General features: G+C 38.1%; 1 protein-coding gene and 1 long non-coding RNA gene across 2 annotated transcripts; one reads left to right on the top strand and one right to left on the bottom strand.

Annotated features, from left to right (window-relative positions):
- The first annotated feature begins 4,717 nt into the window (after nucleotides 1-4,717).
- dnajb4.L (DnaJ heat shock protein family (Hsp40) member B4 L homeolog) lies at nucleotides 4,718-12,516 on the top strand. The gene is made up of 3 exons (XM_018258175.2): nucleotides 4,718-5,194; nucleotides 9,283-9,863; nucleotides 10,811-12,516. Exons 1-3 carry the CDS (start codon nucleotides 4,984-4,986, stop codon nucleotides 11,042-11,044), a joined length of 1,026 nt encoding a protein of 341 aa, XP_018113664.1. The 5' UTR covers nucleotides 4,718-4,983; the 3' UTR covers nucleotides 11,045-12,516.
- Nucleotides 9,191-13,020, bottom strand: LOC108714193. The gene is made up of 2 exons (XR_001935325.2): nucleotides 12,960-13,020; nucleotides 9,191-9,666 (listed from the first exon to the last, which is right to left on the bottom strand). It is a non-coding gene; the product is annotated as an uncharacterized LOC108714193 (long non-coding RNA).
- Between the last annotated feature and the right edge of the window lie 847 nt (nucleotides 13,021-13,867).

Genomic DNA, 13,867 nt, shown 5'->3' with positions numbered 1-13,867 from the left:
ACTGAAGGAAACAAGATTTAAATAATTTATATAGTGTGATTAAAGTTCATTTTGCTTGACTAATTTGATAAAATAGAATTTGGAATTCTTTTTTTGGGTGACGGGTCCCCTTTAACTGGACCCTCTTTCCCACATCCAAACAGTGGCAAACGCTACTACATACGTCGCCATCTCACCTGCCTGTCTGCTTTGTCATATACTTTATTATGTGTCCTTGTGGCTTATACAATATTGGAAAAACGAATACCTTCTTCAGGGTCAGGATGGCAAATCTTCGCAGCTACCTTAGGGAAGCTTTGAAAAACGGCAGATCTATTAAACCTATGGCAAGACACTTCCTTGAAAAGGGACATGCACTATCTTCCTTGAGATGTATGATGATAGATCACTGCTTACCCTCACCCAGGGGTGGGAACAGAGCTCAGCGTATTCTACAAATGGAGTGCAGATGAATCTATACCAGGGATCCCCAACCTTTTTAACCCGTGAGCAACATTCAGAAGTAAAAGGAGTTGGGGAGCAACACCAGCATGAAAAATGTTCTTGGGGTGCCAAATAAGGGCTGTGATTGGCCATTTGGTAGCCCCTATGTGGTTTGTCAACCTACATTGAGGCTCGGTTTGGCATTGCACCTGGTTTTTATACAACCAAAACTTGCCTCCAAGCCTGGAATTCAAAACAAAGTTCCTGCTTTGAGGCCACTGAGAACAACATCCAAGGGGTTGAAGAGCAACATCTTGCTCACGAGCTACTTGTTGGGGATCACTGATCTATACAATGAACACTCTGAATGAATGGACTCAATGAAGTTAATAACTACCACTGCTTCCTATGAGACCTTTTTTGTGACTGTTATTATCTACTGCTAATATACATGTGCTATTACAGTTATCTACGTAATATTTTTTGCTGACTTAATAGCATCTTATAATATGGAATAGGTAAATTGGGAAAGAAGAGAAAGAATGGCCTATGAATTGCAGCGACCCATGAATTGCTCAAAATTTCCCTAGAAACTTTGCCTTTGACAAAGCTCGCAATAAGGCGAGCAAAACGCGCATCAGACGCTGGTTCTTTCAGTTAACAAAGGCAGGGAGTCGGAATTTTGCTTAAAATATTCTTTTCACCATATAGAACTCTGTACCAGGACTGGCGTGTAGTGGGGCAGGTATCCAGTATCCGCTTCTTGCGGCAGTAATATAATTATTTTTTTTAAGCTTTTTTTAAGGCAAAATCTCCCTAACAGCCGCTTCCTGCGGCATTAGTATAATTGGTTCCTTTAGCCCATTCAGGTAGGGTGCCAGAACTCTGCATACATTCTTTTTTGCTGACTCTCTTAAACAACGTGGGAAGGGTGTTGGAGCTTTCAGTCCTATTCCCCGGTCTGTTTCGTTAACCCGGTTTGTCTTGCGGTGGGTGGCGGGGCAGTATATGGTCCATCCGCTGGTGGTATTGGGGGATTTTTACAGTTGTGGTAATGTAATGGGCTGAGTATAATAGATCAGACGCCATTGACCCCTATCTAGACCTAATACTTGTAGTAACTCCACGAGGAAGAACTCCTGGGAAGGAGAATTTGGGGGCTTACCTATACGCTCATAAGCAATTATTGTTGTACTTAGCAGCTAATCATGAAGTTATAGTAGTGGTAATACAAAACAGAATATTGTTTCTACGTTCAGGTTCATAGTTACTTTACTAGAGAACTTCCCTTCCTTTTTTTATTGCCCAATTTGGCTCACCAACCTGTTAATTCATTATAATTATTTTTGTGTGACACACCAAGAACTTCCCTTCCTTTTTTTATTGCCCAATTTGGCTCACCAACCTGTTAATTCATTATAATTATTTTTGTGTGACACACCAATTTTAATGTAATTAATAAAAGTTATGTTTGAATAACTATTTAGGGCAATTTTAGGCAATTCATGGGTCGGTGCAATTCAACATCAATTCAATGCAAATTTCAACTCCCTTTACGCTATCAGCTCACTATTGTTCTTTATTGGCAGCTCATATGACCATGATATGCCTCCAATAATAGGCTAACTTGCCCCTCATTTACTGTTTTTATTTCTCTGTGAAACAGTTGTTTTTTTATTATATACTAATGTGCCGGGCAGTGTCGGACTGGGACACCAGGGGCCCACCCAAAAACCTTAGACCAGGGGCCCACACTATTATTCTTCTTCTCCTCACTCTTCTCCTAGTCTCTTTTCTTTACATATTATAATCTATTATTCCATCTATTTAGACTCTTTGTTCTCATAAAAATAGGTATTGGCCATGAAATAGGCCAAATATTTAGCAGCATGAGGTCCCACTGACAACTGGGCCCTCCGGGAGTTTTCCTGGTATCCCGGTGGGCCAGTCCGACACTGGTGCCAGGCATTGCCGCCCATCTGAGCCATGAGTATGCCACTGGATATGGACATTACAGCTCTCCCTATGCTGTGGCTGTTGGTACCATGGTCACCAGTTTGTGGAACTCCTGTCATGCAACCTGTGCTCAGTTTGTGGTACCCCTGTCATGCAGAGCAACCTGAGCTCTGTTGTGCCCCCTATTGCCCAGCACGGGTATTCATGAAAAATATACAGTCTTGCGACACCAGGTATCCTTGTAGCTTTTCTCTTTTAAGGAGGCTATTCAAATATCTGGGTTCCAGGATATCCGCATGGCACTGCGATGGTACAAAGGCTGCCACGTTGCTAACCTATGGTGGTGTTGAAGGCTCTGTATGTGGTGGTCACTCAACTTCTCCTCAGCTCTTCTTCTCATTTCACCTATATTTAATTGACTTCATTCCACTTTGTTTCCCTTTTCTTTTCCATGGCCATGTGTTTTATGATTTTACATACCACTTTGACATTCTACTTTGCTGCACTTTAAATTTTCTCCTTTGTCTATACACATTGTTACTTTACCAACTGGAATCAATTCAACAACCTACACACGGTGATGTAATCTACATTGTATACCTCACACCAGCGATGTCAGGGGGTGGGATTTAGTTGCCAATTTTCACTCACTACTGACTTTTTCAGTTGGTTTGGTTTGGGGAACTGTTTGTGATGTCTTGATGAAGGTCCTCTGTGCAGGACCGAAACATCGACTGACACCATTAAAGCTTTGCACATGAATAAAGCCCCATGTTCAGTGTTCTTTATGCTGATATTACTTTTTTGCCTTTTTCTATGCGTGAGTGCTCACAAAATTCAAAGACGGACTCCACCGGATCAGTTGACACGCGGAAACCAACATCCGCTGGTGATTTTAATTCATGTCCAATAAAGCATTTACAGTTTTAAACGTTGGTTTCCGCGTGTCAACTGATCCGGTGGAGTCCGTCTTTGAATTTTGTGAGTTGCTGTTTGCCACGGCCAGAGTGGTTCCTTAGGACACACCGGCATGCAGATTCCCCGCTAATGGGCTCATTCCGCCGGTTTGTAACTGCTCCTGTGAACTCTCTATGCGTGAGTGCGCTGCTCTTCAGACTTTATACTCTGCATGGTTGTAGGTGGCATGGAGGGGCATAGTTATTTCCCCGCCACTACTCTTTTCCCCTTCACAGGGAGGAACCTTGGGAATGAGTGAGGACTGAAGTTGTGGTAGTATATGCCCCTACCTCTATTTTTTTCCCCTCCCCATCTACCATACTCTATTCCCTTCCTATCTGTTTTTCCCTTACTTGTGTTTCTTCTGCAGTGACTTCTTCTCTGATAAGCAGGTGGAATGACTGTTCACTGCAGCGGGAGTTGCATCACAGCACATCCCACAAGTCGAGTGTTGTTAAATAGTATAATATGTGGATTGCCAAATCAGGCCCAGATCTGTCCTTTGGTGATCTTAACATATGAGCAGATCTGTCTGTGTATGGCCAGATTTATTCACTGAAATAACAATGTAATTTATTGATCTAAATTTCAATGGTCAATTGATGTGGCCTTCTTCAGGAACATCAGACAAACAGTGATAAGGATGACCAAATGTCCAAGTCCAAGTGCAAATTGGGAAAAAAATTATATACATATAGGTTTATTAAAATTGAACTGATACTGATAGATGTAGCTATATGCCAGCGAAAACTAGTTGCAGATGAAAGTAAAATCAAATATATTACACATATATATATATTTATATTATATATTTCCATTACAACTGGAAAACTTATCGCCAGCTTTTAAAAATGGATTATTCTGCATAAGCATTAAAAAAATGCAAATTAAAATTAGCTTTAACTTATCAACTATATATGTATAATGTGATTGAAAATAGTAGAACACTATTAATGATTGTATAGAAAATGACATGGCAAATTAAAGAAAGTATTTTTTGTGATATTTCCTTTTCATGAATAATGTTTTTTGCAGCACTAAAGAATAATTGTATTTGTATTTCTTTTCTCCTGAAGACACTGTGCTGCACATTTCTTCCTGTAAGGGCTTATAGTTCATAAAAGTAATTAACTTTTATTCCTTTCTGTTTGAAAGTAATGCTATCTTCTGTACAGCAAGTAGGTGTGAATATATTTAGCTGTTTACATTTATAGCTTAGTACACTTTGTGTGACACTGGACACTGAAATAACAACACTTTTAACTGACTTCAATATGAATTTGAAGGTAACAGTGTTCCTGTTCATGATGCTTGTAAGATTGTCAAGAGTTAAGCATGGATTTGCTGGCTCTTCAAAAATAAAGCTTTGGCTTGTTTAAAAAAAAAAAAAAACTTCTAGAAAGAGCTAGTGGATTCTACAGGCAGCAGAGACGTAACTGGGAGGCAGAGAGCTGATTTTTCTCTATATATGAGCAGTAGGGGAAGGAATCCTATCCCAGTAAAATCCAGCACTCTGGGACAAACTGTCATCAGATCAGACTCTGGGGGTTTCACGTTTGAATCAATCCACAGATTTTAAGAGGCATTTCAGGCAAAATAATCTTTTTTATTGAACTATCTTTCACATCTACTTTATCTGACAGGAGCATGGGAAAAGATTATTATTCAATTTTAGGGATTGAAAAGGGAGCTTCGGAAGATGACATCAAGAAAGCTTATAGAAAACAGGCTCTCAAATGGCACCCAGACAAGAACAAATCTGCTCATGCAGAGGAGAAGTTTAAAGAGATTGCTGAAGCCTATGAGGTGCTAAGTGACCCCAAAAAGAAAGAGGTGTATGATCAGTTTGGGGAAGAGGGTAAGTAGTATCTTATGTTTATGCTAGAAAATAGGACAATGGCGAATATTTATTCTACCCCCCACCTATGTAAGGTTAAATCCAATTTTGTTAACCCTTTAAATACAAGTTGGTTGGGAGGTATATGATTTGCTTTTGTGATCTAGCAAAGCACCACTGTAGTGGACACTTTGAAATCATTTTATATAAGGGGGGTTGCACTGCATTTAACTTGCTATTTTTGTATTCTTCTCTAAGTATAATAGAATGTCACCGTATGTGCAGTGCGACAAGTATAGATTTATAAAAGTTACTTCTGAAGCATAAGCATAACATGAACACAGTGATGTATTTGCCTGTCTGATAAATATACGGATGAGCTATTTGATCTTACAAAGGTTTATGGTTGAAGGCCTGTGTTGTGCTAATGTGCAGCCAATGTTTATTTGTGCAGGAAACACAGACTTTTGTTTTGATAGGGAACAATGGTGGATCATCCTTTTGGTACCATACATTTTTTAGAAGATGGGAGATCTGTCTGTAACTGGCTTCTTGCCCAGAAACCTAGGAATTTACATGATGTCATCAAATACCAGAACCATTTTTTATGCTAATTCTATGTAGAAACCTAATGCTAAGAGAATGTCTAAGAAAATGTCCAAATAAGCTAGAAAGAAGCAAAATCTTTTTTAAGAATTGTGATATCATCCATTATACATCATGGTAATTAAATTAGCTCTGAATGCTTGTTAAACACAAACCAGCAGTGCTTCTGCTGAGAGCTAGGTCTACCTTCAGAAATCCTCATGGGCTAAGTTTAAGAATGGAAAATGACATCTTATGTGGCTGACCAATGTGATAACATGCTAGTATTACTGTTACAATTATTACTTCAACGAGATGTATTCAAGGTATCTGCTGTATAGGTTGTTCTAGTTATAAATTTTAACCAGTTTTTTTAGTCGTCTTGTTTTGCCCCCCCTTTACCCAATCAGCCATAGTAACAGCCCAGTCTCCTGCTCTCCATAATTTACACCCAAATTAATTTTGAAGAGGCCTTAAACCCACCAAAATTACCTCAGGTACAGGTAGAGTTGTGCAGAGTTGAGAGAAGGGCTGCCATCAGAAATCACAATGTTTGCAGGGCCCTTCCCCCAAGTGGGCTCCAATTATTAAACCATTGGTCAAGTAAAATGTGGCTTAAAAAATGCACAACCTGCCTGTGGTCCACCCAGTCATGCCCCATTATGCCAAACCACTGCCACAATTACACTAAACCTGATCAATCTGTTGCAAGTCCATCTCACTTCATATCCCACAAATCACACTTTTATATATCTTGGAGACCCCTCTACTTCAGTCTCTGACTTTAGAAGGCCCTGTACTTCTCTGATGGCAGCCCTTGTTGAGACTGTGACCAGGGGCATAGCCAGAGGTGCGTTCGGGGAATAATGGAGTATGGCCAAACCACTTCCGTAAAAAGAACTTGATTGACTCTACATTTCTTATCCTGGCAGTGCTCCTACAACCCTCCTTTTTAAGTAAAGCTTAACCTAGTTCTATTTCAAAGAGTTTTGATGAGTTTCCAGTTCAGCAGGTAGGTGACAAAGTATGAAATTGAGCTTCATTTATTTTAGTTACAATGACCTGTACCCACATGCTGACTACTACATTTTTGAGTGAAAATCATCTGATCCACAGCGACAAAACCATTGCTCCCAAGGACATAGAGATTAATTTCATAACCTGAAAATTTGTCCATGAGTTAATAGAGCCAAGATTTTTTTAGTTAACTTAAGCTTGTAACGTCAACTGCACTGGGCCCCTTTGCTAAAAAATCTTTGTAGGGGCCCATCATGCACAGCTAATTTAACCTGCACTGCCCTGCATGCTGGCTGCGTATAGTTTGCAGAGAATGTGTACATTTTGAGCAATATATAGACTATGAATATCCACACTGCTGTATCAGTAAATGGTAATTCTGATAGAAGCATGTGTGATCATTCCACTGCTTTATAGATATCCAAAAAGCATACCCCTGTTTACAACAACTGATTGCAGGATTGAGAAGCTTAGTATATGATTGGTGAACCATCCTTGACAGTTTTAGAGCTAAAATAGCAAATATTGAATTGATCAAGTTGCCGTAAACGCTATACAGAATAAGGTGATAGCTTATATTTTCTTGAATATGTGGTTTATTGTCCCTTTTCAACATGTTTGGCTGATCTTCTCCCGACATTCATTATTATTACAGCAAACCCTTCAGCATTTTACCACAAGTACTTCTTGATGTAAATTTATTTTGCAGGGTCTGCTCAAGCTGGTGCTGCAGTTGGTGTATTGCAAAAACGTTCCCTGTTAGGGGAGGGTTCATCTTAATTAATCTTATTTTTTTAGTGTTTTTGTGAACTCTGATTTGTGTTTTTTTTTGTATATATCACCGCACAAGACATTAGCATACTGCCCCAAGCAAAGTTTCAAGCTTCTATAAGCTCTTTCACAAGCCAAACGGGGTATACCACAGTGCATAATCATTTAAAAGGTCAAATCACCAACAATCTGTGATGCCATATCTTCTTCTCTATGTCAGCATAAATGCTGGGTGTATCCAAAAGGCCTAAAATTGTGTTTGTTGGACAATTCAGTTTTCAGCATATGAAATATTGACATACCTGAGACCAAATTATGTAAATTAATTTCAATAGCTACCATTTTTCAGATCAGAAAATAATTTTTTTGGAGGGTTCTCTTTAAGGTTGTTCCAGTGGTAGTATTCATAAAAAAGCACACAAATTGGTTCTCCTGTACAGAGGAGGTATATGGCATCAAGATCTCTAGTGAGCTAATTCTCCCATTTATAGGATATAGGGAGGGTTTAAATGGCAAATGTAATGTTAGAGTAACTTAGCAGTGTTCTCTTTTACATCCTGCTCACATACATATAACTGGCATTGGTGTCCTCCCAAATTGTTATTACTGTGACTTAATTTGTACAAAATTGCATTCTGAATATTTACATTGCTTTGGGTTAATTGAATGTTTGGGTTGAGACTCACTGAGCATCAAATATGTCTTCTACACCTGTTACCCAAATGGCATTTGATAATGCCAATTGATACATTGTTAATCAAAGAATAAAAAGTCTTTTATACAAATAGTCAGCAATGAATTTATTAGTTACATGGGCATCTGGCTGCATATAAATCCATGGAGAAAAAAGCTAGCAGATGCTGCGATTTTAAAGGCCTCTCAAAAGGGCCATAGTTCTTGGGATACAGTCCCCAGTTCCAAGGGCACATGTATCAAAAAAAGAACAAGCAATATCTTAAAACGATATATGCCTATTCTTTTAACTTGATGTTAAATAAAAACTAGCTTTTTAACTTTATTAAAGAGTTTTGGAATATTCCTTCTTCTTTTTTTGACATCTGGCTGCATAGACAATATCCCTGCAGTTTTTCTCTTCTCTGTTCTGGAATGTAACCTTCCATCAGTGCCACCCACTCACAGTTTATTCTAGGAAATGCCAGGCTTCGTTACCACATGTTACATTTTGTCTCTGATGTCTTTGGCATTGTCAGTGAACACCAGTTGCACTGTACTGGCCTTTGTAGGTAACTAATGCTTAGGTAAAGCTTCTCTTTTATTATATATGTCCTTGGTTATATCTTTTATTCATTTCTTTTTTATTTTTGCAGAGCATATCTGCATTTTTCCATTTTCCTTGTATGAGGCTTATCTGTAATGGTATAGAATCAGTTTAATATACACATTTAAATGTACTTTAATCAACTAAGTCCTGTGCAGATTCTTTCACCATGATACATCACCTAATTTGAACTGCATATTCGGCCTGCTGCCTCATGATTTTATATAGTCTTTGGAACAGATGAACTGGTCAAGAAGATGTCTGTTTCTGTTCTGCCCATTAAAAGGCATCCCTCTTTCAAACTGAACACTAGACCTGCTTGCAAACTTTTTTAGAAAACATTGGTGTAAAATAAGAGACAGAACTTGGACAACAAATCAATCTTTTATGTTATTTGAATTAAAGAGTAATGAACCATGCTTTCAATTCTTCACTACTTTTCTTTTTGTTATTGTAGGACTTAAAGGAGGGTCTGAAGCACCAGATGGACATGGTGGAAACTTTCACTATTCTTTTCATGGTGATCCACATGCAACATTTGCTGCATTTTTTGGTGGAGCAAACCCATTCGAAATGTTCTTTGGGAGAAGGATGCCGAGTGGCCGGAATGATGAAGACATGGAGTTAGATGAGGACCCATTCCCATTTAGTTCATTTACAAGTTTCGACATGAATGGATTTCCAAGAGAAAAGAATCAGGTTGGTAACCAGTTCCGCCGCAAGCAGGACCCACCTATAATTCATGACCTAAGAGTGTCTTTGGAAGAGATCTACCATGGCTGTACCAAAAGAATGAGGATATCCCGGAAACGGATGAATCCCGATGGGAGATCTGTACGGACTGAAGATAAGATTCTTACCATAGAGATAAAGAAAGGTTGGAAAGAGGGCACCAAAATCACATTTCCCAGGGAGGGGGATGAAACTCCCATGACCATTCCTGCTGACATTGTTTTTGTTGTTAAAGACAAACCTCATGCACACTTTAAACGGGATGGGTCAAATATTGTGTGTCCTGTACACATAAGCTTGCGTGAGGTAAGTTATTTACACAAAAGAACGTCATATTATTGATAGCTATTGAACTGACCTCTGATTAACATTCAATGAAGGGATGATTGTGCAACAACTGATATTTACACTGTATCAGCCATATGAAAAATAAGAAACCATGGGGCACTTTTTTTAACTCTTTCTCTTAAAATCCCTCATTAAGGGTGGTAGCAGACAGGGAGATTAGTCGCTCAGCAACAAATATTCTCTACTGCTGGCAACTAATCTCCCAAAATGCCTTCCCGACAGTGATTCGCATTCTTGATGAAGAATGCGAATTGCCGGGGGGGGGGGGTGGCATACGTAGAGCTTTGCTTTCTGAAGTTGCCGAAGTTGCCTCACGAGGAAACTTCAGACAACTTCGGAATTCCGAAGCGATACGTATGCCATCCCGCCAGCTATTCCCATTTTGGGGAGAATAGTTGCCCACAGTATAGAAGATTAGTCGCTGGGCAATTAATCTCCCTCTCAGCCACCACCCTTAACCTTAAATGTTCTTAATAAAGTGTTACCCACGGTGTGTTGGTTCTATATCTGGTGGACTCATTTAAATGCTTATTTTTTTGGGATGGTTGGATTTGTTTAAACTTAATTATGTTTAAACTTAATTATTAATCCTTAATTATTATTGAATTATATAAGTTTTGCAGCATGGCACAACCATTTTGATATTTTTGTTTTGGTAACATGTTTTCCAATATCTGCAATAGTTACTTTATGTTTGTTAAACCCTTTCTATTATTTTTTTTTTTAACGCTGCCCTGTACTCATATTACCTGCCCTCTCTGGTTTTGCTAACTGTATAAATGTTTGAAGGAGTTGTTAGATCTCAGTGATAGTTGTCCCACTGGCATTGTTTGCTAGAAACACTAGTTTAGAAAAAATTACACAGTTGTGAACTATACAAACCTAATAATGTATTTTTGTCCCAGGCTCTCTGTGGATGCTCAATCAATGTGCCAACATTAGATGGAAGGAGCATACCAATGACAATAAATGACATAATGAAACCTGGTATGAGACGGAGGATTATAGGATATGGACTCCCTTTTCCAAAAAACCCAGAACAACATGGAGATCTGCTTGTGGAATTTGAAGTTATTTTCCCAGAAAGCATTCCTCAGTCATCAAAGGAAATTCTAAAAAGACATCTGCCTGTTTCCTAGATTTCCACTCAAAGCTAAAGGATGCCTTGCCTATGCAAAGTATTACTGTATGATGATAAACATTTTTATGCAGTTATATAGTTTTTGTGCCACATGATCTTCATTTAGGGGCAGATTTATCAAGGGTCGAATTTCGAGGAGATGGGAGTTTTTTTAAACTCCCATCACCTCGAAATTCAAATAAAAAAGACCAACCGAAATTTATTGAAAAAAATAAATAGAATTTTTCACTTCGACCCTTAATAAATCTGCCCCTTAATGTTTTTTTTAATGCATTGTGATACAAACAGGCCTTTTATCAGAATGTAATACTCCCTTTAATGAGCTTTAGCAGGTTTTGGCATTAGCTCATTTTGGTGGGGACAAGCAGTATTGTGAAACACATGGCTTGATATAGCATTTTAGGGGTGTTTGTTTCTTTAGATTTATTATGTATGTTTCTCTGTACTGAAAATGTTGCAGTTCACACTCTATGTTTATAAATCATAAATGTTTATAAAAAAAATTGTTTAATATAGTTTTTAATCTGTAATTTTATCTACAGTTGTATAAATGAATGCCAACGATCATATTATTAGCATTCTTTACTGTGTGGTTTCTAGTACTGTGCGGTTTCTGTCTGATCATGCTAATTTATGTGTAACTGGCAGCAAGTTGTCCTTAAAATGTATGGCTAAGCACTTTGGAGCTAGACATAGTTGTTCTAAATTTAAGTGTCATGCATCACTTAGGCACATTAATGATCTCAGGACCTACTGTATGTTTTTATTAACTCAACACTGTGTTTATTGAAAGCACAGAACAGACTGCCTGATATCAGTAAAATAGTTTCAATAAATGTTCACATGGATTGAGTTTTTTGAGGAGAAATGATGGAGCCCTTTGGGATAACAGGTCAATGTTTATTGTGGGGGTCTAACCTGAATGTAGGCAGGGAATGATGAACTTAGTACAGATCTAGTTTAAAATAGATCACAGCAAGTCACAAGTCATCTTTGGTAGCATTTTGAAATATGAGATGTGAAATGCCATGCCCTGTAGTCTCTGTAATGTGGCAGTATATAAACATGTGCTCACTGGCAGGCAAAATTAAAGGCGTTTTGTAAGAAGACTAATTGCAAAAGCAAAATGATATCGTTGAATTGATTAACCTGGAAATGCTCTATTAGTAAATTGGATTTACAGACTATAATAACAGCTTTATTATGAATTGCTTAGCTTGTGTGGAATTGCAAAAAAGAAAATTTATTTTTTAACATGCATTATTTTTTCATTGTGATACTACTATATTAGAAGAACTATGATTGTGTGGCTATTGACATATTTTACATCTTAGGGAGCATTTTGTTACTTATTTTAAACAGTGCTGGCACTATATATTTTTTTTTTTTTGAACTAGCATGTAGTTGATCCTAGGTCCATCAACCTAAAGTGATAAAGGATAAAGGAGTATAAAATGTTATAAAAATATCTATTGTGGTCTCATGGCACTTCTACCCTGGATTTCCAGCTGTTTCATATGCTCTGGGCTCATTCAGGTCAATCCAGCTCTGAGATTACAGGGCCCAGTCTCTCACTCCAGGGGCCAAACAGGTGTGAACGTTTCTGTCTAAGAAAGAGTTCTCTCTAAAAAAGTATTTGCAATCCTTGGGAGTGTTCAGCTCGCCTCAGTTAAAATGCTAATGTGCATGCTTTTCTATAACCACTCAGAGTGCTTGTCATTGCTCTGTAACACTATTGTTAGTTTTGCACAGTATGACAGATTCTTGATCAATAGAACACAAGTAATTGCTAAAGAGCTCTTTAAAAGAAAAACAAACCCTTAATAAAAAAGCCCTACCCCCTACCCTACATAGACCCCCTCCCCCCAGCCTAGCTGCCCCCCCTGGGCAAATGCTCCTAACTCTTTACTTACCCCTTCATGCAGATTCTGTACAGTGGAGTTCACGGACGCCATTTTCATCTCTCTGGTAATCTTCGGAATGAGACCGGCGAAACGGCGCATGCACACTTGGAGCAATTTTCTGTTTCGCTACTGCACATGCGCTGAAACTCATGAAAATTGCTGAAGATGATGCCCATGAACTCTGCTGGACAGGCTCTGCACTGAGGGGTAAGTAAAGTGTTAGGGGCATTTGCCCAGAGGGGGGGGCAGCTAGGCTGGGGGGGAGGTGGGTCTATGTAGGTTATGGGGTAGGGTTTTTTTTTATCAAGGGGTTGTTTCTCCTTTAAAGAAGTTTTAAAATAAAGTAGAAACAAAGAAGAAAAATGGAATCTGAAAAGTAAAATTGATAATTGATAACATAAAATACATTAAATAAAGTGAACTATTTTAATCCAAGTTAAAAAAATTAAAGGAAAAATAAGCACTAATAATGTGGTTATAAAATAAAACAATTCAATTATTGGGAAATTTTAAGGATCCTGATGGTTTAATAGAATTATTATTTTTATTATTAATTATAATAATAATAATAATAATAAAAACTATGGTTGATACCTTAATATTTCTGCACATATGCTTTGGTGGCAATATTGTGATAATTAATAGTGCCTTATTTATATACTGCATGTGCTGTGCTGTACATTTGAGTTACACACAAAAGTAAGATAAGCAGATAAGCATCTTTGTAGTTGCTTTTTAAAGTTTGTACTGTTCTCAGATTATTTGCTTTATAAATTTGTCTTTCTCCTACATAAAACTTGAAATCTGGTTGTTGGGTTTAGTGCTCCAAAGAAATGGATAGCAGCATGAACTTCAGTTGAAGTAAAATTATGGTTTTTAAAAACAGGCACGCATTTTGGGCTCTTGAGCCCTTCATA

Source organism: Xenopus laevis, chromosome 4L (genome assembly GCF_017654675.1).
Source record: "Xenopus laevis strain J_2021 chromosome 4L, Xenopus_laevis_v10.1, whole genome shotgun sequence".
In the NCBI taxonomy this organism is placed as follows: domain Eukaryota; kingdom Metazoa; phylum Chordata; class Amphibia; order Anura; family Pipidae; genus Xenopus; species Xenopus laevis.
This window is presented reverse-complemented; position numbering and strand designations above follow the sequence as displayed.